At 43.4% G+C, this 23,674-nt stretch overlaps 1 protein-coding gene across 1 annotated transcript in view; it reads left to right on the forward strand.

Annotated features, from left to right (window-relative positions):
- The first annotated feature begins 365 nt into the window (after positions 1 to 365).
- The window catches only part of RRAS2 (RAS related 2), a 43,312-nt gene continuing 20,003 nt past the window's right edge, over positions 366 to 23,674 (forward strand). The window contains exon 1 of the mRNA XM_083863534.1: positions 366 to 560. Within this exon, the coding sequence (XP_083719660.1) occupies positions 456 to 560 (105 nt within the window). The 5' untranslated portion in view covers positions 366 to 455. The remainder of the gene's footprint in view (positions 561 to 23,674) is intronic.

The following is a 23,674-nucleotide window of genomic DNA, read 5'->3' on the forward strand; positions in this document are numbered from 1 at the left end:
GTGTGGAGGCCCCGCCCCCGGCGGCTCCTTGCACGGCTGGCCCCGCCCCCGCGCGTTCCCGCCTAATTAGCATGCAGCTAAACACGCCCCGCCCCTCATTAGCATAGTAATGAACAGGCCCCGCCCCCGGCGGATCTTGCACAGCGGTTCCCCGCTGGCCCCGCCCCCGCGCACTCGCCTCATTAGCATACACGCCCCGCCCCCTCATTAGCATGGTGCTGCGCGGCCCCGCCCCCGGCGGCCATTAGTGCCGCGGCGCCCTGGCTGCGGGGGCGGGCGGTGCTGCGCGCTCCGCTCCGCTCGGCTCCGCTGCTGCCGCTGCCCGCGGGGCCTGCGGCTGCTCAGCCCCGGCGGCACCAGGAGGAGGAGGAGGAGCGGGAGGAGAGCGCCAGCGAGAGAAGGAGGCGTCGGAGCCCCGCGGCGGCGCTGCCGCGATCGCCCCGCTCGGCTCCCCCATGGCCGCGGGCTGCAGGGACGGCCCGGGGCAGGAGAAGTACCGGCTGGTGGTGGTGGGCGGCGGCGGCGTGGGCAAGTCGGCGCTCACCATCCAGTTCATCCAGGTGAGGGGCCGCGGCGCCGGGGGGAAGCGCTCCGCCGGCGGGGCCTGGGCGCTGCCCGGCGCGGGGGGGCCGGGCCGGGGCTGGAGCTGGAGCTGGAGCCGGCGCGGCGGCGGGCGGCAGCTCCCTCACTCCGGCGGCGGCTCCTTCCCTCCCTCACTCCGGCGGCGGCTCCTTCCCTCCCTCCCTGCCTCCCTCCCTCCCGGCGGCGCCGGGGATGCTGCCGGCGGGGCAGCGGGAAACCCGGGGCGGGGAGGCGGCGGCGTGACCTTGAGGGGCCCGGGGCGAGCCCCCGGGGAGGTTCCGGAGGCGGGAAGGGGCAGGGTGCGGCCGGCCGGGCTCTCTGGCTCCGGGGCCCCGGGACCGGCGGGCGCGGTGTGGCGGGCGGGCCCGGCCCCAGCTCCGCCCGGGAAGCGGCAGGCGCGGCCGGGGAGCCGTGACACTCGGCGTCCGGCTCCGAAATAGCTGCCCCGGGCTGAGCATCTTGTGCCGGGCCGGCCGGGGCCAGGAGCTCCCCGAGAGGAGCGGTGTCTGTGGCGGGGCCGTGTGAGCTGCCGCCGGCCAGCGCCCACCGCCCCTCTGAGCGCCCGCTGCTCATACCGCAACTTGTACACAATTGAACTTTTTCCCCTATTCGTTTTCTGTAAAAAACACGCCCGGATAGGCGATACAAAGGGCGCGTGTCAGTGTTAGGGGGAAGATCCCGGTTTACTGTCTCGCCAGGAATTCAGCCGTACCTCCCTTGACTTGTTTCCATCCTTTGCCCTGTTGCTGTTAGCGTTCCTACCTCTGTTTATGGTGGGAGGAGGAGACAGCCACTTGCGTTCGGCTTGCTGTTGTTGCTGACGGCAGAGCAGGGAATCTGGAGAGCATGGCTTCTTGTTTGTTTTCTTTTATTCCACTGAGGAGAGGCGGTGATGCTCTGCCTACCCCTAACATGGGCTTGACAGCGGGGCACACTTGTCTTTTAATGCTTTGGGGCAATGATGTTCTCAACTAATATTTTGTTAGAGCAGGTGATCTGATAGCAAATAGACTGTTTCTTTATTTCAGTGAATTTTTTCACTCATACATGCATCTGTGTGTTCATTGGCTCAGCTGCTCTGTTAAGAATTTAAGCTCTGCAGCATAGACTGAGTAACCACAGAGAAAACAGCACTTTGAATTTTTGGATAAGTGCTGGATATCTGAATGCTTTATAAGATCCAGTATTGTACAGAACATGAAAAGAAAGGGCACTTTGGGAGAGTTGGTTCTGTGGAGCTAGTTTAGTTTTAATGGTGCTTTTTGAGGTGTATTACACGGGTGTCTTTTGTCAGACGTGCAAGTGGCTGGTCAGTTTTTGGTAAAATACTGCCTGGCTGGTCTGTTTGGAGGTGATGGGGCTGGAATAACTGCAGTCCTCTCAGTATGTGGATTGAATTCCTCATTGCTTGCGTATGGGGATAATTAAACCCTGAGCTTTCTGCAGCTGGTTTAGCGTGCCACTGACTCAAACACGGCGCTGCTGCTTTAGGTGGTGTTGCCTGTGCCTTGCTGTGGCAGTGATGTGTGCAGCTGGGCATGGCTGCTGTTCTGGGATGCTGCTGTCTTGGGAAATGATGCTGAAGGGATTTCTGGATTCTGTGGCAGCACTGAGGGCTTTGGGATAACTTTACCTTCACAAAAAAAAAGCTGTAATTTCTACTAAAGATGTAATGAGGAAAAAAAAGGAAGTTCACACTTGATGCCTTTGTATACCTATTTTTTTAAAGAGCAGTAAGGTTTTGCTGAGTGCTGGATAGCTTCAGTGTTTGAGTACTTGTAGAAATTAATTCTTTCATCTGAAAGTTTGAGCTTACATTAAATATAACTATAAATTTTGGGTCAAGTGCTGTGACTGACACCTGTCTTTCAGCAAGTATCTACGAAAGAGGAACCTGTGTCTGTTTTGTCACGTACAAGGATCTTTTCAAATTAACAGCAGAAAAATAAATAGTTAACTTTGAAAGAACGTTGAGGGACGAGCACCATGGTGTTAAGCTGACACGTTGAGGGTGATTTCTTCAAAACAACTTATTGTCAGTTTGCATTAAGTTATCTCCATCTTCTTGCCCTCCCGGCAGCTTTATCCTGAGATAAAATCTTGCCACTGCAAAGTGAAGTTTAGCAGAAAATTCAGGCTTAAAGAAACCCCAAACAACCCGGAACAAAACCAAAGAAAAATAGCTGGGGAATAAAGACTGTGTGGACAGTACCTCAGATACCTTAGAGAAGAGTTTTGTGGTTTTTTCCGTGCTTGCTGTGTGGTTTTGGACAATGAGATGAGGCTTGGTGTGCTATTTATATCCCACGGCGTCTTCCTGAGCTCTTAAAACTGTGATGTTATCAAGTGCGTGCTTTGCCATGCAGGCACCTGCGTGGTTTCTGTACGAGGAGTGTCTTGCCAAATAGGCTGTTTGTCTTTTAAGGCTGCACAGAAACTGCTCCAAGTCGTTTTAAAATTGATTACGAGCAAGTCACGTGCTTCATTTTTGGAATTTCTTAGGATTAAGTGACAAACGTGTAGTGGCCTTCACTAAAACATGGATCAGTACTGGCTTTTGCTACATGACAGGTCTCGGTGTCAGTGGAGGATTTAAATTCTTTTTCGTTTCTTTATTGCTTGTTTTAAATAAGGCTGTCACCAACTGAGTTTTGAGGCTTAAAAAGGAAAGCTTTTTTTTTTTCTTCTTAGTAGCAAATATTTCTACACTTGGTTTTGCTTTCCTTTTTAGTTTTCAGTCAGTCAGTACTCAAGTACAGCTGTTGCTTTTACTTCAGTGCTGATTGTTTTCCAGTGGATAGGACTTTTGTGGTGATAGGATATCATAAGGAATGCAGCATGCATGTGCCGCAATTTAGGTTGTATCTTTGAAAGACAGCAGGGAATTCATATTTGAATATGGGAAAACTCTTCCTTGATTTCAGATAAAACAAAGGGGAACATGAGAAAGTGAGGATGTAAGAAGAACCAGTTAATCTTCTTTCCTTTGCCAGCTTTCTGGGATCTCTGCACAGCTCATCCTTCCCTGCCTTGTTTAGATGATGGTGGGGAGGCAGGGAGCATTCATTCCTGCCCGAGCAGCAGTGGCTGAGGTTATGGCAGTGCAAAGTGCTCTGGTGCTTGCTGTCCTGCGTGAGACTATCAGTTCCTGATGATTGTTGTGCCTCAGCCTGGCCTGAAACGACCGTGTGTTTGTAAGGAGGCTGAGGGAACAAACCCACTTCATGCAATGTGAGCTGTTTGGTGTCCTCAGTTTGGCCTTACTGTGCTAATTAGTGCAGTGCAGAAGTAGGTAAGGTTTAGCTGGTCACTTGTGTACAACTGCCTGTGATCTTGGGTTCGCCTCTCAGACCTTCATCTGACACCTTGGAGTAACTTTAGAGTACCAATTAGCAGATCAAAGCTTTCAGTGGTTAGATGAGTAGTGTGTTCCTCAAAATTCTTCCTCTAGGGAGGTAAACACGGCTCAATATTGCTGTTGGTGGGCCAGGATTTCATCCTGGAAATATCAGATCATTTCCTTTAAATCAGGATATGATAGATGAACTTACTGCTGTCAAGCCTGTTCACTGGTAAGACAGGAAGTGAAGATGTTTTAATTGTGGAGGAGAGTTAATGGGATGTTGCAGCTATAAACTCAAGGAAAGCAGCAGTGAATGATAGTTCAGCATTACACCACAGCATTTTGTAAAAGTCTAAGTGGTAGAACTAAGCATTCCTTCTGTTATTGAAAACATACACAAATAATCCATCATGCTCACATCCCAAGAGGCAGAGAACTTTTAAAATGCATTGCAGGCAGTTAACTGGCCTCTTAGCAGGCTGAGGTATTTGGGAGTATGAGCTGTGCAGAGCACACAGCTGTTGCCACAATAGCTTTTCTCCAGCTGTCATGCAGAGGTCTGTCACAAAATACCCCACATTCCCTTGTAACTCAGCCCTTTGTAATATTCAGGTTTCCTTGCTCAAAGGGAATACAGCCTAGCAACTACCTAATCACCCTCTGATTTTTTTTATCCTGCAGTTGCCATTTATTTCATGCATTTTTTCCCCCCCAAACTGAACAATATATAGCTAGTTTGAGCAGTATCCAGCAAGAAAGCCACTAATATTTTCTTCTTTCAAGTCTGCTGTGCAAAATGCTGTTTATTTTTGATGAGAATTGATACAATTTATTAGTCCAGGTGTTTATTCCTCCTTGTAAAGCTATGGCTTTTGTTTTGTGGCAATGACATGTATAGTTTTGCATACTAAGTAGGCTTTAGTGACTTGTATGAATGTATCAGTTAATAAATGTCACTAGATCCTTGAGATGGTATTGAATGGATGTAATTCAATGTGGCTGAGATGAGCTCAGTGTGTCAGTCAGTTTAGTGTTACCTGTGGTAATGCAGGAACATGTTTGAAACTGCCAAAACACTTAGCAGGATACAAAATCTGTGTAGGGCTTCGGTGTTTGGGGCTTGCTTTGTTTGTTTACTGATTTCATGCTGTATTTACAAGCTCAAATCTTACTGCCAAGTTTGTAAAAGAAAATACTTTTCCTACTGCTCTTAAAGTGTCTGTAGCAAATTCTGATTGGAGCTGAGCTTACTGTTCCACTCACTAGTGAGTAAAATGACTTGTATGTAGATTTTTGACTCTCAAAGTTTCAAAGGCTTTGTCTGAAAGCAGGCATATGACTTGCAGATGGATGGGTGAGCAGTTGTTCAGGCTTTTTCCCCCTTTTTCCTTTCCTTTTCCGTGCTGCTACTTTCACAAGACTGTTCTCATTAACTGGCAATAAACCCAAAGGTGGGTTATCTCAAAGTGTCTTTTATCTCTGAAATAGCTGTTGGGCAACAAAACGGCTTGTTCTGAATTTTATGCTCTATATATGAATTCCAAGCTCCAAAATAGAGTAGTAAAGTAGATTGAAAAGCAACAACTGAACGTGCAGCTGGTGTTTGAGCTGGCCTGCTGGGTGTTTGACAGACCCTGATGCCTCGGTGCCCCTCTTCCCTGTGCTGGACTTGGGGTGTGCAAATCCCTGCACAGTTTCCGGGTATTCTGACTAACCCTCGAAACGCTCTCAGGGTAAGCATGCAGGCCAGTTAAAGGAATAAAATGCCACGGATTCCAGGCTGCAGATTCACGCAGGGCTACGCTGGGGCTGGTATGCTCACACTGAGATAAAGCCTGGGGCCTCCTCACGGTAACTCAAGGTGACAAAATACAGTTTAAAGGCAACTGATTGTCGACATCTGTTGAGGTTAAAGGTGGGAAATAAAAACCCTAATCAAAACAAGGGTCTTGTGATGCAGTCACCTGGAATAATAAGGGCTGCTTGTCGCCCCTCTTGTGAAACTTGAACCGCTCAGCTCCTTGCTTCATGCAGCACTGCTACCAGGCAAAGCTCTGGGCTCGCTCTGGTTACAGATCTACAGCCTGGGAATGCAGTAGGTGACTTCAGGCTTGCCTTGCAGGGAAGCAGGAAACCTCAGGCTGCATGTGAGTGTTCCAGCAGAGCCGGCAGTGGCATAATGAATCCTGTTATCCAGCAGTCACGCCTTGTACTAGTGCACACACAGAGTGCAGCTGAGCTGGGTTCAAAGGCTGGCATGAATTTGGAGCAATGCTTAGGTTTCGAGATACTTTTGAGATACTCACCGTTCTGGTTTTGAGCGATTTACAATTTTTTTTCCATAGTGAAATTCCTTTGGGACAACTTAACCCACGTGGCAGTCCAAGAGCACCTTTCTGTGTGTTAGCTCCTAGCAGCGGTTGCTTATATAGCGAGTAAATATTGACGTACCTTTTGGTTATCAGGTCGTCTCCTACTGCCACTTGCACAAGGAGTGCTGGCACAGTTTCCCAGATCCCTGCCTGGCATGCCCTTTGCACTCCCAGCCATGAATAGGGAGCCGCTGGCCTCCAGCCCTGCGCCTCCTTCCCGTACTACAGGGAGAGGCTCCTGCCTCTGGTTTTGGCCGGAGCTCTGAATTCCAGTGCTCAGTAGCGGTGGTTGGAGGGTGGCTCTTATAAGTAGGGCCCTTATATTCCAAGAGTTTGGAAGAGCCTAAATGGCTCATATTTGTGTACCTCGTGCAACCTGTTCGCACTTACCGAAAGCATTCCCGGTGCTGAAAATGTTGTGGCTGAACTCCTTGAAGGATTCGAAGATAAATACCAGCTTCGTGAAGTGGAATGTAGCAGGCCTGTGGCTGGCTGGTAGGAAGCTAGTTTTGCTGCTGAGCTTCCCAAATTAGTCAGTCTGCAGGTCTAGACTGGTGTGGCACAAGCAGAGGACTTCTCCCTTTTTTCTAACAATCCAGGTGGCTTAACTGCACCGGTTTGGTAGTCTTGTCTTCAGTTATGGTCATAAGGCACTGTTCAAGGAAAATGGAACCAGATAAATCCACCACTTCTTGTTTAGTTCAAGAAGTATGTAAAACCAGCATTGAAACAGAAATGCCTGTAATTGCTACTTTTTATTTTTTTTGAAACTTGTTGGTCTGCATAGGACATGTCCAAAGATTTCTGGATGTAACTTGGAACAACCAAGACAAACTCTTACTGTGAGGAGTAGGAGGGAACCAGATAGAAAAGTTTAATTGCAAATAAGGCACTTAGGTGATATTGGCCTGCAAGTGGTTTGTTGTACAAAGTTGCTGGAGTTCTGTTTTGAAATTCTAAGAGATAGCAGTGGTAGCCTGCTAGTACTGATTTCTAGTTAGATCCCAAGTGTATTATTTCTGTCTGGGCAGTGAGTGAGGCCCTTACTGTTCACCTTGAACTGTATCCTTCTTTACCAAGACATGCTCTCTGACTGTGAAAACCTTTTTTTCTTGTCTCTTTTTTATCTTCTCTTTGCTATTTTGTATATTCTGTCTCACGGCTCAAGTGTGGTTGCAGCTTGGGTTTGGGATAGCCTGTAGGGCGCTTAGTGGGAAAAGGTAACACAAAAGAACATATTTCTTTCCTCTCTTTATAACTTAATTACTTAAAGTAGATAGCAGACAAGGGATGTTTGCTTAATGTGTTTGCTTTGCCTTTTCTTACTTTTTTTGCCATGCATATACTTAAGCTGGTCACATCCCAGTGAAGTTCGTGATAGGCAGTGGTGCCTCTGGGTGGAACTTTGGTGAGATTGAAATTACTTTTTTTTGTAGATTGCTTACTTTTGCTAGGTTGTTTTTAAGAGGGCTGGCTGGGCTGCTGTGCCTGGACTGTTCTTGGTTAAGCTAAAGAAGGTCACGTATCCACGTTTGAGGTGCTTGATCTTGAGACTCCTCGAGCATTGTGTGCAAGGGCTGTTGGTGCAGCGACGTCAGGGATTCTAATCTGGAATGGAGACCTTGGACTTATGCAGAGCCTCAAACCTGACTGAGTGAGGGCTACTGAGGAGGACTGTGTGCACTGCTCTGGGTGCAGGGGGAAATACCATAAACTCTGCTCACAGAGGGAGATCCTGTTGGATGATGGAGTTTGTGGCGAATCTTTGTATAACACAAATGTATTCACGCTAAATCTCACAAAGGACTAAAGGAGAGGCAGTGCCTCTGGAAGAGGCTTGTGTGGAGCTCCCCAGAGCTGCAGTTGGCATGTGAGGGCTGCATATGTGACCACGAGGGCTGTGGTGGTGCAGATGGGGAGCTGAAGGGCCTTCAAAGTGAGGGCAAGTTGATTGTTTGCTTGTTAGAAGGGACTGACAGTGGGGAGGCACAAGGCTGGGGAAATGTTTTTTGTTCTTCAAGCCTGAAGAAACAGGGCTTTGCTGTAATTGAAGGTTTAATTTGATAAGCTAGTACTACAAGTAAGGAAAAATGTTCAAAAGGTCCCCTTGCTGCCACAGCAGTTTGCCATTATAGCTATTTACTCCCTCCAGTGCACCGAAACTCCGCAAGCCATCTGAGTTAAAAATAACCAGGGAATGTTTTTACCCAGGATCGGTTACCCTGTCTGGTTCACTGTGCAGCTCTGCAAACAACTTCATCTGGCAGTTGAGCTCATTTAACCAGGCCTGCACCAGCTCCTCAGTTGTGAGCAGAAAGTGAAGTGTAGTTTTTGGTGAATCCAGATAGGAATGAGTTCAGGCGATAGGAATGTATGCAGAAGGGCACTATTAAAGATAGCATAAAGTGCTGGCTGCTGGGACCAGCGTGCTTTAATAATTAACTAGATGTTAGCACTGACACATAAAAATGGTGCAGTTGAAGAAAAGAATTAGTGTAACACTCACAAGCAAAGTATTCCACAAAGATCTTTATTCAGGGGACCTATGAGAGGTGTTATTTCTCAACAGATTAGCTGTGGGTACACACATTAATAACTTTCAAGTGTGTCACTTTCCTCAAGTCTTCTAAGCCAGAAAATAAACTTGAGCTTCCACACAACTTAGCAGCAAATTATTTTTCCAGTGCTGTTCAGAGTATTCTGTAACTGTAGTGATATAATATATTGAGTCACCAGTTATATTTGCTGGGAAAAGAAATTCCAAAATCACTCTCATTACCATTTCGAGTTTTCCTGACTAAACTAACAGCTGCAGAGCATCTTCAGTATTCCTCATTTAAGCAGACATAAATCTATAAACCTGCAAGCAAATCTTGAGTGTTTTGCTTTGAATGTGGTAAGTAGACCATGAAATGGTAGGATGCCAGTGATAAATCAGTGTGAAAAATCTGGCATCTTTGGGTAGGAAGATGATTTATTAAATTTCTTCTGTTATTAGACTTGTTTCATGCAGGGAAAATAAGTGGGATTACAGTAATGTGCACTGCGTGAGGTAGGGAGTTACTTAACTGTGTGTTCATAATATTTCTGTGTTTCTCCCTCCTTTTAAGAAGGTGCTTTATGATCATGTAAAAAGGTACCTGTCTATATTATACTTGTATATGTGCTGCCAGCTCTACTAAAAAAGCAGTGTTTTCTTCTACTAGCTCACACTAACAAGCCTTCATTAGCAAACCCAATAAAGTAATGGTGATGTATTTAAATGGATTCTGGCTTTGCATGACCCAGTATTTCTGAGAATGCAATAATGAGTATATTTTAACTTTGCCTTGCAATTTCAGTTGCTGCTTATGATTTTTTTTTTCCCTAGCAGCTTGTCTTTGAAGTCCTCCAGAAACACAGCATCTTTGCCTTTGCATCCTATTCTTCTGCCTCCTCTCAGACCCCAAACTGTGTTACCTGCATCTTGACCACGTCCTGAGAGGTTTCCAGGATGTGCCCATATGTGCTGCATTGCTTTGATTTCCCATACTTTGATTTTACTTAAACTGATGTTCCCCCTCCTTCTAAAGCAGGCTTGCATCCTGATGGGAATTCTGAAAATATCATGGATGGAGGTGATATCCTCCTGTGCTCAGCAGCACTCCTGTAGTGTTGCAGCAAATTCTGAAGCTTTTTTTCTGATGGATGTATCCCATGATAAACATTTTCCAGACCTTCCAGTTTGAAAGTGAACCTGTGAGGCCAAGATCGTTTTTAGCACATCAGCAAAGTTAACCAACTGTGCCTTGTCTTACCATCTGAGAGTATTTAAAGGAGAACTATTAAACTGTGGATTTAATCTTATTTCTGTCTCTGTAGGGGCCTTAAAAAGGATGTTTGTGGTGTTGGGTTTTTTTTTTTTTTCTAGAAATAAATTGTTCTGTCTGTGGCATCAAGTGGACCAACCACTTTAAATGTCCTCCCTTGCTGTTTTTATTGCTGGCTCTTAGCAGGTTGTCACCAAGCCGTAGTGCTGTTGTGTCTGCTGAGCTTTGGTTTGGAGTCTTGTGCTTCCAGCTCTATTGAGTCGGTTTAACTACTTCTCTAGCTGTTGGGACAATAGTATTTTATGTTGTGCAAGTGATACTACCAACTGTAGGAGCACTAGACCTTAAAGCTGGTTTGATTGCTGCAATAACTGTATGTTTAAGCTGTGTGCCATTCCTGGAATACGGGAGGTTTAATCCTCTAGGAGCACTCCAGAATCATCAAGAAATTATCAGAAGGGAATCAGACTGCTCGCTATAACTTTTGGAACATGATTTTAGCATTAAATTTTACATAAAAACCAGACCTTCTGCCGTAATGTAATTTAAGATGCTTCTGCTTCTAGCAATTATGTGGTTTGTAACTTGCTCTGTCATACCACGTCAGCCTCGGGGTGATGCTGTAGAAAGGATCGCAAAGGTCCAGGTAGAATTGGGAGAATTCTCTGTAGCTCTTGGGGGCCAACAGAGCCGTGGTGAGACCCTTGTGCAGGCAGGGTGGGTGGGACAGGCAGCTGCTTCTGCGGTGGGTTAACCACAGAGGATGGTGTGTGTACAGCTGGCTGCAGCCTTGTGCAATGGGGGGAAGTTAACCCCTTCCTTCCGGGGTGCAGGCTGAGGCTTCAGGGTGGTTTTCCTCTTGCAGAGGGCACCAGGAGAGTTGTGAAATGCCCCCGTGGCATAATCCTCGTGAACAAGTCCTGCTCTCAGAAATGAAGTCTCTCACAGGTCAGACTCTGTCAGAGCAACTAATGGAGGAAGGAAGAGGTTTGATTTCTTTCAGGTTCAGCCTGTAATGTCAAGGCAGCTCTTAAGTTTTTGAGGTGTTGTGGTCTTCTGGCTGATCCAGCTGCTGTAGGAGCCTGCACATCTCTCAGACCACTGAAACTGGCAGTGGGTTTGCTCTTTGATCTGTCCTGAGAGCATTCCTTAGTGCAAGATGTTTTAAACAGAGTGCTTTACTTTCATCAGGGATGTTTAGAACCTGAAGCATTTCTGAAATCCTGTATCTGTGACCTAAATCTACCAACTATAGAAAATGTTTTGTCTCACACAGAGTTTCTGCTTTGTTTCTGTCTTGCTGGAGCAGTACACCAAATACATTGCTGCAGACATCTCAGCTCCTTTGAATTTAAAAAAAGACTTGAAAGCTCAGCTTTTGAAGTAGCTAAAGACATGTTTTCCTTTAGCTGTCTAAAAGTTTTTGCACCTATTCGAATGGATATAGTGTCTATCAGGTAACTGAAGGATTTGACAAATTATTTTTGTCTGTTAAACTATTTTTAGTCACCCATATCCTACAAAAGTTGATAGAATTCACTAGCATTTGTAAATTTGAAATTGCCCAGTGTCTCTGTTGGTGGGACTGTATGGGAAAAGAGCCTCAGATCTGAAGTAGTCGACTTCCTTGTCCCATTATCTGCCTTCTGAGGAGTAGGTTACATTCCACACATTTTTAATAGTGGCTTCCCCTCCTCCTTAGCTGCTTTGACTTGTTTTGTGGGAGGGCTTGGATATTTTAGCTGACACACCAGAGGTCTTCTCCCAAAAAAGGAAACTGATTATAAAATTGTTCACTTAGAGCAGATTTTGAAAATAATCTGGTCTGTGCTGACCTGGCTGTCTGTTTGTTGAAATTGTGACCTGGAGTTTTAAAATCCAATTGAATTGGGGATTTTGCTCAAGGTTTGAGTGGGGGGGGGGGTTGGGGGGCCTTTTTTTGTTTTGGTTTTGCTTTGTTTTTGTAGTTTAAGAGCTAAAAATTGCACCTTGAAATTCTATCTTCTGTGCTTTCTTCAATTTACAAATACTCTGAAAAAAATAAACATAAGCCCTGCATCTCTTGAGCTGATCTCCTGAAAAAGATACTGGATGCCTGCCTGCATGAGAGAAGCGGGTGATCTGGAAGAATTTGTTCAGGGTGATTTCAGCAGATGAATTATTTAAACTGCAGCCACTTGCTTCAGACTAGATAATTGAGGCTGGGTTTTCTAACAGCTGAACAGCTTATGTTAAAACTTTAAAAATTCCCTGCAGCACATGTACTTTAGGTAGCTGTTTTGTACATGAGTTAATCCCATGCCAGTTGAGTAGCATGAGAAATTTAAAAGTATCTCAGCTTTTCCTGTGTGCTAGGAATTGAGAGATGCTACTGTGCACTATTCACCTAGTTTTTATCATCTTTTTGTTACTTCTTCCTTGAATGGATTGTCACTCCTCAGTCCAGAAAACACATGATAGATACAGGGAAAGGGACTTGTGCTGCTTGATTCTCCTGGACAAAACCCCGTGTTCTGCTATTGCTGACTAAACATGTCCAGGTTGGAGCACTGACTTTTGTCAGCTTCCAGCCTGTGCTTTGAAGTGGGAGCAGTTGCAGATGAGTGGCTGCCTGCTCTCCCAGCAGTGGGCTGTCACTGCCATTCCCAGGAAGATATCCCCAGATTTGTTTTTATGTCTTCAGGATCTGATGGTCATTTCCTAAACCTGAAGCACGTAGACTGTCAGTGCCAAAACTTATTTGAAGAGGACTTTGTTATAACTCTGCTTTCCTGATTTTTATATATATATATATATATATATATATATATATATATATATATATATTAAAAAGAAAAGAACCCCAGCAATGCATTAGTGGGCTTTGATTCTGTTCCACGTGTTTGTAACACATACGGTCCCTCCAGGCAGCTTTGAGCTTTGGTCATTATGAAAGGTTGAGTTTAACACATGCACAGGAAATGAGTCTTCTAAGACGTATGACTTAAATTAAAATACTTTCTAATGCTGGAAGAAAGCTCAAAAGAGCAACTACTTGCCTTTAATTGGTAGCATCCACCCTGTCTTTGTAAATAATATCAGCTTTGCAGCCTGTTAAACTCTGGCAGAGCCGAGTGGTGCTAATGCTGTGATCAGAGGGACCTTCACACTGCTACATCCAAGTTAAGCAACAAGAAGATATAAGGTCTTCTGAGGGGTTTGTGCTTGTCACACTGAGGGACTGCCTGTCCGGATTACTGGAAATCTGAAAAGTCCATTATTCTAAGGGTGATGAAGTTGAAGAACCTGTTTCGAATCTGTAAAAATCGAGAGAATCTAATGTGCTTTCCTGTGGCTTTTGGTGCAGAAGGCTGTCTGCCTGTGCATTCCACGCTGTTTTCTCTTCACTGAATGATTTAACCACAAGATCTCTACTTGGTACAATATGAGCGGAAATAGCAGTAGGGTTTATTTAAAAAAAAAAAAAAAAGCCAACAAAAAAACCCCTGCTGATCAAAACCCGTGCATTCTGAAAGTAAACAAATTGAAGGTCTTTGCATACTGCTCACACATTTTAAGATGGCATTTGCTGTACTGCTGCTTCTTTATACCTTTAAATGAAACGTTTGCAGGAGTTCTTTGCTCAAGAAAGCAATCAAGTAATGATGTTCCCTACTTATTTGAGGCGATACTTTATTATGTGTCAGACGGGGGGGGGGGAGAATGTTGCACGTTGCAATTTGAATTTAGATGTTGCTCTGTAGATCAATTTCCTAATGAAAGCAAGTGGCTTTAGGTGATGGAGTATGTTCTTGACTTCAGGGCAGGATGTTTTTAAGCTGTCTTCCCTACTAGATGTATGGTAGAGCCCCTTTTTCACGTGCTGTTAACATGTTAATAGCAGGTTGGCAGAGGTTGGAGTTAGGAGTTAATACAGAAGGACTGTGACATGTAGTGACTCTGGTTGGTTTGCTGTGAGTTCCTTACTTATGGACATGTTCTGAACTGGGATTGTGTAATCTACTTGTTAGCTACCCATTTCCTGTCAGTGTGAACTTGCTTGCAGAGAGAACAACTTGAATTTTGTTTGTTTCTAATGTTTTTGTTTGTGGATTTATAATTGCTGCATTTTTTTGCTGCAGAAGCTCTTGGGTTGCCTTCTTTCCTCTTGCTCTTTGCATGGGGTAGCAAAGTCTTCTTGTGCTGTCCCTTCTGCACTCTAGAATCAGCTCTGCAGGATTATGGCCTCCAGAAATGAAGTGAGGAATGGAGGGATTGCCTTGGAGAAAACTAAAGAGCAAGTAAGAGCAGCAAAGAGTTAAGTTTCAGGAGTACTGGCTGCCCTCCTGGAAAGTCTTACAGGACTTGTCAAATTGAAAGTCTGTAAGCTAACAAACATAGTGTGACTGGTTATGGCATGGAAGTATCATTTGGCACGTTAAGAGGATAGACAAAAAGGATCTTCCTCTGAAGTTGGTTCTAGACTCTGGAGAAATCTAATACTTTCCGTGCTATTTGTGGAATTTATAAAGTACCCTATTTTCTGAGCTTGCTATATGCCTAAAGAATATTGGTCTAATATGGTTTTCAAAGGCAAAATATTTTAGTTAGAGATTAGTTACTTTTTTGGCAGTGGCAGTTCACAGTGTCTGTCTTGAAGAAGGTATCTTACTTCACTGAAGATTTGTTACAAGTTAGTAATCATAAAATCAGAGGGAGAAATAGCAGCTGCTAGTAGAACCAGCTCGTCTGAAGTGGAGAAATACAACTTGCATGATCAAATTGTTTTTCATCAGCCCTCGTCCTTCTTCCCTTTGATCATCCTTGTATGTGGTTTAGACAATGTGTTTACCAATGTTTCTCATGGCCTATATTCCTCTGATGTGCACCTCTGTTTTCCAAATAATAATGCTTTTTTCCTTAACTGGTACCTGTAAAAGAATAATGTATAGAGAAGTCAGCCTGTATCTTCTAATGCAAATTAGGTAAAAATCATGTTGTCTGGCTGCCCTGTGCAGGCTGGCTTGTAAGTTTAGAAAACAAGTTTATTTGAGAATTTATGTAAATTCTTTGTAAGAATGAGTGCACACAGGGCAGAAGGGAAAGCACCTTGCTGGAAACCCCCGGAGCAGATCTTGACTTTGTGCTGTTACTGAACTGAAGCATCTGAATTTGAACCCTTAGTTTTTAAGTTCACACCTTCAATAATCAGAAAATCTCAAAGTTTGCCAGTCTTCATGAGGAGGTGATGGTAAACTGGTCAGTGTGAGTATGCTGTAGGAGAGAAATAAATTCTTTGCATCTTTAGTGGTGTGTCTTCCTTATTTTCACTTTAAACTTCAAAGCCTGCTAAAGTACTAGACTATTTTATTCAGAACAGGAGTATCAGGAGAGGCAGAGAAGAATTTATTCAAGTGCACTTTGTTGGAAGAATTGTTGTTGAAGGTTTTTGTGGACCTACCTGGGTGACTCCAAAGATTAATTCTTAGGAAATGGCAACAGAAAACTGCTCAAATCTGTTTAAGTAAGCACATAAATTTACAGTTTTACAAAAGGATGAGAAGAACAGTTTACCTGAATTGAGCTGAGATGAATTGTGTAGTCTAATGGTGCTTCAGTCCTCTTCTCGTTGGTAGGGAGCATTTCCCTAAAGCAAAGCATGTGCCAGAGCAAGGTCCCTCAGCCAAAGGTCTTTCCTTTCCGTTGATGGTTGGTCTGCTAAGCCTTGGGATTCCAGCAAAGGCCATACTATAGAGGTACCATCTTGTCAGGATTTGTGTACCTGCAGCATAGGTGGTGTCCTGGAGGTTTTAATATGAGAGTCAGGTGAAGAGCAAGAGAAGAGTGCAGGAAGTTTCTAGATCCAGTGGAGGTTTGCATGCTCTTGATGGTCTCGAGGTCTGTAGATGCATTTAATAGTTTTCACAGAATTTTCTGCTGTACTGTAGGAAGAGCATTTTGATGTTAAAGCCGTGTTTGCTGTATTAATTTGCTTCCCCAATTATTTAAGAAAGGCTGTGTTTATAAGCTTTAGATGACAGAACCAAGAGTGGAGAATGACTGAGGGTCGTGCTGTCACAGCATGTGTGGCTGGGTCGGTATATGGAGCCCTTGTGCTTCAAACAAGGAATTACAATACCCATTGTTTCATGACAAAAGGTCTCCACTGCAGTGCTCAGGTTCAGCCCGAGCATCCAGCTCTGGAAGGAAATCAGGCACTGTTTCCCTTCAGCAGTTCATGTGCTTCTGAATGGGAAGTGTTTGCTCTTAATTTGATCTTTTAACTCTTCTTCCCCTTGGAGGAACTTCACTCACAAATGGGTAGAGAACTATTTTGGAACCTGCTCTAATGTACTGCTAAATAGGATGTCGGAGAAGAAAATACTAAACAGATTTTCAGTGATCCTAAGCTCTGTGTGACTCTAGAAAATGCTTGTAGCTCAAACGGTGAATTTCTGAAATAATGATGGATTGCCTGTAGATGTGGTGTTTGATGCAAATCAAACAGATTTTTTATCTGTTACTTGGAATCAGCTCCACCATGGGAAGTGATGGTACTCGGTGTGAAACTGCTCCAATCTTTCATTTGCCTTCTTTATTGCTACCATAAATGGCCATACAGTAAAAACACTTGTTGACTGTATGTGGTGTTTGATAGTATAGCGCCTCAGCTGAATGTTTGCTTGCAGTTTCTTGATGTGGTTCGTCATAGATGTGGCTTTTTGCAATGTGAGAGTAGGTGTTTACACATAAAACTAGTTTGTGGCATGAAGTAGATCTTAACATTAGAACAGGTCTCCCAACATGCATCTTGAGCATGCTCTGTCTCTGAGTTTTAATGGAATGAGAGTGGTCCCTTACAGCAGATGTTGGGCTTTTTTGCTTTAGTTATAAGAGTATGTGGTTTGGGGTTAGTTACATTCTCATTACGTTCTGAGATAGAACAATCCTTGCTTTTAAGATACACATGCTCTAAAAGTGCAAAAGCCAGGATTAGCATCCAACTGGGTAGGTCCTCCAACTCAAGAAGTCACGTGAAATATTCATCTAACAATCACAGAATCAGTTAGGCTGGAAAAGACCTCTGAGATCATCAGGTCCAGCCTTCGACTGATCACCACCACCATGGTCCCTAGACCATGGCACAAAGTGCCTCATCCAGTCTTTTCTTGAAAATTCTTAACATTACCATCAATGCCATAGATACTAATTAATGCTAATTATCTCTATCGTTTTCTATTCCATGCAGTGTCTGTGACAATTCAAAGTAAAAAATAAACTCCCTCTGAGATTTCTGTATGTTTCCCGGTCCTGTGAGTGGGGTGATGCTGACTAAGAGTGGTACTACACCCGCAGGTGCACAGGCGGAGGGGAAGAAACACTGTGGGGTTGGTTTTAGTACAACCAAATGTTTTGCTGGTAAATAAGGGTTTTTTTAGATGGAAATTGTTTCTTGCCTAAATCTGTAGACTGACTACTGAGAGCAAAAGTATTTTTATATAAAATTTGAGGACATAAATGTGTTTCCACTTGACACTCTTTTGACTTCATAATCTGAAGTTGCTGAGGCTGAAAATTCTGGCACTGCTTAAGAGCATTTTAATTGTGCTTACTGGGGCTTTAGCATCTCTTCCTTTTCCCTGTAGATCTGCTAACAAGCTAATTTAGCAAGACATGTGCTTATAACCAGTTCTGTGCTATGGAATTGTGTTCGTGTCAGGATCAGCAATGGTAAAACCACTCGGTAGTTTCTGGTTCCTGGAATCTTGACTGTGTGCACATTTCACTACATGTGAGTTGTGGCAATATTGGTCACATTGTGCTTTTAAAGTCTTGACTAATCGGGAGGATAATGCTACTCAAGAGCTTGCCTCTGTCAAGCTCCCTAGTGAATATTCTAGTTATGGATGATTTGGCTTCGTGTCTGCCATGCTGCTGGGGTGGGCCTGTGTATGCTGCTTGCTTGGTGGAACAAAAGGATGGCCATCTATGCATCTTCTGTTAGGAAAGCTTCTTCTGACCAGAAAGCATCTTCTGCCCAGAAAACATCTCCCTCTTGCTTGTTCTGTGGTTCTGATGTTGATGGGACTTCATGCACACTGTAAAATAACTCAGGACAATATTTACTGCCCTGTTTAATATTCTTTAGCTGAGTATAAGCAAATGTGGCTTCTGAAGGAGGTGCATAGACAATGTTAGGGTTGCACATAAGCTTCATGTGTCACTCTGCAAATGTGCTGATTTCAAAGTGATCTCACTGAGTAACCTTGTGCCACTGAGGTGCAGGGGCTGGAGATACTGCAGGACAGCATGTTTGGGTTGACTTGTGGGATGCTGATGCAAAACATGGAGTAGAGCCATAAATTCTGTCTTCCCAACCATGAGTCTGGTCGTTTGGGTTTCCTTGTTGTTGTTATTTATATTCAGGATAAAACTTTCTCTTTTTCTTCTTCCTCTTCTTCCAAGAACTTCAGCTCTCTGCCTGTAATGTGGAAGTTCCAGTAGACATGGCTTTGCTTCTGAAAAGCCAGAAATGAAGTGCTACAGGGCCTGTTGTAAACAATCCTCATGTGCTGTACTGTGCCCTAGCCACTTGATGAGAAAACCAGGCTAAATTATGCTGTTGTCAGATGGGAAGGAGTAATAACCTTTGATCTTGAAATCTGCTTCTGCTGGTAGTGAGAGAGACTATGAAGACATTCTTCAAGGACATTAAGATTAAACTTCTCTGCAAGCGCTGATTAGGCTGGAAAGGAAAGCCCTGTACTCCCTTGGTATCTGTGTTGGAAAATACACTGTATTGCTTTTTTTCAAAGTGGTTTGTCCGGCTGAAACTTTGTTTCAGTTACACCAGTCCACACTGCAGGTCTTGCACCCTGTGTATTTGATTTCTAAGCTTTTGTTCTTCCAGAAACCTGGAATTTAGAGGATAGTGATAGTTATTTGAACAGATACTTCTGAAGCAGTAGTGTCCACACCTGTGAGACTAACCTCTGTTTAATGTACCTGTGCTTTCTGACATGCCTCAGGATGATCTCAGGTCAGCCTGCATCACTGAAATATCTGTGTTTGGTGTCTCTCTGCTCACATGGGGTAGGATTTCTCCATCTTGCTCCCAAGGTGGAGTGACTTACCACATTGCTTTGCTAGGTTCAGCTTACAGTGGCTAAATCTGGGTTCTTTTTCTTCCCATCTGTCAGAAGTGGTTCTGTTGGACACGGTGCCCAAGCAGTTGGACAAAACAAAGGTTTGTGTGCCAGGAAGGTCTGAACGTGCTGTCCCTGGCGTGAAAAGGCTTACGCAGCCTGCCCTACCTTGGAAGAGATCCCCTTCCTTCCTTTCCACTCTTCACAATTAGGTGGGTTAACCTGACACCTTAGGTCAGAGCCACGACAAAAAAAAAAACAACCTCTTAGCTTTTTATTTGGCCCTAAATCCCAAACTGAGGTTATGAGCGCTTCTCCTTGATGTGTGTGGGTTAAAAATCAGATGCTGAAATTTGAATCTCTTGAAGAACTTCACTTGGCAGAGGGGACGTGAAGGTTATGGAGCTTTTTGCTGATTTGGGAGTGAGTGGTGTGAAGTGCTTTGTTCTGCTTCTTGGTCCCCATGGGAGCCTGTGTGCTGGCCCGGCTCAGAGCAGCCAAATCTGCAAGTACACATCAGATGGAAAAAAACACCTACTGACCACTGCAAATTCTCCTTCTTTCTGAGGTTTTGCTGCTTAGTCACAAACTTCTGAGAAATGGTTTCAGGTGGAGGAAAGCACATTTTCATCTTAGAGTACAGTGTGATTGATGACTGATATGGACGTGCAAAAAAAACCCTGGGTACTCCTGACTGCTGAGCTGCTGGGCCTGCTGCATTGGGTTAATCAGCCTGGCTTGGTGTGGCTTTCATGCCCTCTCACTGTGGTGTGTGGAAAACTTTAGAAATTGCTGTGTTAGAAGTGTTTGTTTAGTCCCTTTTTGCTGTTGGAGTTTTTAGTGTGAATTTCTTGTTGACGGCTTGCCACCTGCAAGTTATTCAGACACTCTTTTCTAAAGGAAAGTTACCCAGTGTGTTTTTATTTTGATCAATTTTGCAGCACATTTTACCATTATAATATATGCACCATGCAGCCTCTGATGCTGGCACTCCTGAATGATTAACACACTTTGAAGGAGTCCATTATTTCATGGGTAGGCCACCAATTATTTCATTATCATTTAAAATTGTCATGCTCCAGAATAACTGCTATGTGTTTTACTGAGTTGGGTGAGGATCTGGAGGGGAAGGCTAGTAATTATTAGCCTTGCTAATGAAAATAGATGGCTAAATAACACTTACACAGCTGTAATTTCAGCATTTCTGGCACTTCTGGTTATGACACTTTCCAAACTTAACGATAATAGTAATTGTCTGTAGTCTGCAAAATTAGTCTAGACAGTCTAATCTGAGGCCAAAAGGTTGGAATTGAATAAATATGTAATTTGGGCAAATAGAGCTGTTAGAGCTGTGCTTATCTTCTTGTAGCAATAGTTCTTATTAGATATAAGTGCTATTTTATAGCTTTTTCCTAAATAATTAGCTTTTAATGATCAGTCAACAAATCTTTGAAAAATAAAGTACTCCAGACTTTGCTAATGAAACTGAGTGTTACTCTGTTGGATATTGTCCAAGCTGATGTCTAAAAATTCCATGGAATTTACTGGTAATAGAAAAAACCCTACAGGACAGGAACTAGTGCGTTGCTATCAGTGTCTACAGTGATCTGGCAGTGTAAATAAAATGTGTTACTGAGCCTGAAAGAATCATTTCAACATTTTTGTTTCCCAGCAGAACGAGTGGTTTGATCAAAACTTCTGGAAGCTTTCATTCTTCGGGCTCAGTCCCTGTTTGGCATTTATATATTTAAGCAAATAGTGTATTAATAAAACAGTTTTATATATTAAAAGTTGGGTCAAAAGGCATCTCTTGGTGATATTATGTGAATTTTATTAAGATGCCTGGACATATAAATGTGGTTTGCATGTCTAGTATTTATTTGGATGAGGGATTTTTATAATTTTTATGTGGCAATTTGAGCTTTCTGATCTTTTGGTCATCCTGAAGGCATCAGAGAATTACGGTGGAATATCAGGACTGGGGATGATAAAGCCTCCCTTTTTCACTAGGAAGTTGCTGTAGTTTAATTGTCAAATGAAATACTAGCCTACAAATATTTAATCGTGGCTTGACTCATTCTAGAAAACTGTAGGCTCTGGGTTTAGTGGGCTAGTCAACCTGATTGTATCTCCAGGTTAAACAAATGTTTTAAGAGGAAGAATGTGGAGAATTTACCTTCCTGGGCTTTCTACCTGACTCTGAACCCATCAGAATAAGAAAGGTGTTAACTTCAGAAAGTTTTGATCTTGGCTTGCTGTGGGGTCAACCATCTTCAGGTACTTAAAATGTGGAATAGGGGTTAGAGTTGCTGGAGTGTGGCTTTGTTTTACCAGCTTGTTGGGCTAGGAAAGCTTCTTACTTTAATTAATTTAATTAATGTAATTGTCTGGCTCCAAACGTCCATAACCTAAGCTAGACAATCTGAAAAGTCCAAGTTCATCAGAGTTATGAAGTGGCTTCTTTGTTAACAGGCTGGAAATGCCCTCAACATGGGTCTCCTCGGAGCCACTAAGCTGAAGTCTGTTGCTGACTGCGGTATAGTTACATCTCAATTACAGAAGTGAAGAGAGATTTTTAATTGACTCTGAAGTCTTCTCCAGTTACTGTACTTAGTTTATAAACCAAAATCTTTTAATTATGCTGTATATTTTGAGGTGTTCTAAGGATTTCATGCATATAAGAAAAGTATTCTGTGACTTCTGCCTCACCAGGGGATTTTTGGAGCAACTTTATTTTTTCTCTTACAGCAATAGTCCCCATTATCTGGTTATGTACAGTCCTAAAATCAGATAGGTACTTCTAAAAAAATCACTGCTTTCTTGAGAAAAAACTTGAGTTCATCATGAAGAGCTTGTGTGAGCTGCTAGTTTGAAAACTATCTGAACATGATAAAACTTTATGGATGAAAAGATAGTGTATTGTGAATGTTTTAAACATTCCTTGCATTATGAGTGGTTAAGATGTGGAAGGTGAAGTACCTGGAATGTTCATGATTCCTGCACATATTTACTGTGAAGCAAAAATGAAATTAAATCAAGGCTCAACTAAGCTTGCAGTATAGAATATGCTTTACAGTCAGACATGTTTCAACCTGAAAAGTTGCAGAGCTGCCTTCAAAGAATTCTGTAGGTGCTTACTGGCATTAAAGGGCATTAACTGAAGGCATTACAAAGAAGTCTTCTCAGACAGTGAAAGTGCACCTTCTCTGATCTTGAGCAATGAAAACTCCACCACTAGGAAGTACTCAAGAGGCCAAAGTTTAGTGCACATATTGCCTGAACCAGGTCTCTGAGTGAGTGTGTTTGGTGTGGTTTGATTTTGAGATATTTGAGAATTATAAATTGGAGGGAAGTGTTCACAGGCTGGTGAACTGTTTAAACCAAGTTGCTGTCCCATGGGGAGAACTGTAAGCTGGGAACTGAAAGGGGACCTAAGCCCAGTGCAGATTCAGTTTGAGTTTAAAAGGTGAAAGCTGTCTTTAAAAAGCACCAATCTGCTGTTTTTTAAGGAAGTTAATATTGTAAAAGATGTTCACATGCATTGCAAAATACATAAGAAAAGAAAACCCACTCTCATCAGTATTCACATTAAGTTCATGTAGCCAGCATACACTCTGTCCGTAATTAGACTCATAGAATCCTTTAGATTGGAAAAGACATTTAAGGTCATCAGGTTGATCTGATGGTGTGTTTAAGCTTGGCAGTATGTTAGCAAAAGGGCACGTAACTTTTCAGAAAGGTGGTTTTAATGATTATTCTTGAAGGCTCTGTGATTTGGACATGCACTGAAAGGCTGTCCAATCAAAGCCTCAAAGACACTTTATTTTCCCCAAGCAAATCTGCTGTATCTGGGTTGGTTTGGGTTTGTTTTTCCCCTGGATCTTGCAATTATCTGTTTAGCAGTTACACTCTCCAGATTTCTGTCTGTAAGCCCAAGCTACTTTGTCAGCCATGCCTTAGGTGCCAGGTTTGAGGGAGGAAAAAAGGGTGGGGTTGGAGAAGGTAAAGCTGCTTTATTGTAAGTAGCAATTTAGGGGAAGGACAAAAATTTGCAGTTTTTGAGGCATGTTGAAATGTGTAAGAGCTGATGGATGTTCCCTGTGAGTGCACGAAAGTCAGTTTGATTTCAGTCTTTCATACTCCTGAGTCTCAGTCCACTGTGTGACTGCAGAATAAGTTGATGCTCCAGAACAAACCCGGCTTTTGAATCTGTCACACAAGTCAGTCCTGCTTAACTGGGGGTGGAATCTGAAATTCCCTAGCACACAGCTATCTGGTGAAATATTGTTAGAAATGAGTGATTTTGTGGATACAAAATCCAAATGTTCATTTAGGAAATGCAAAAATTAAAGGTGCATGGACAAATTTGTGTTAACATTCAAATTGAACATCCTTTATTCTCCATATTGTTTCCCCCTTGCCCCCCCATCCTAGCTCATCTTC

The sequence above is a fragment of the Zosterops lateralis genome, assembly GCF_965231275.1.
Source record: "Zosterops lateralis genome assembly, chromosome: 6".
In the NCBI taxonomy this organism is placed as follows: Eukaryota; Metazoa; Chordata; class Aves; order Passeriformes; family Zosteropidae; genus Zosterops; species Zosterops lateralis.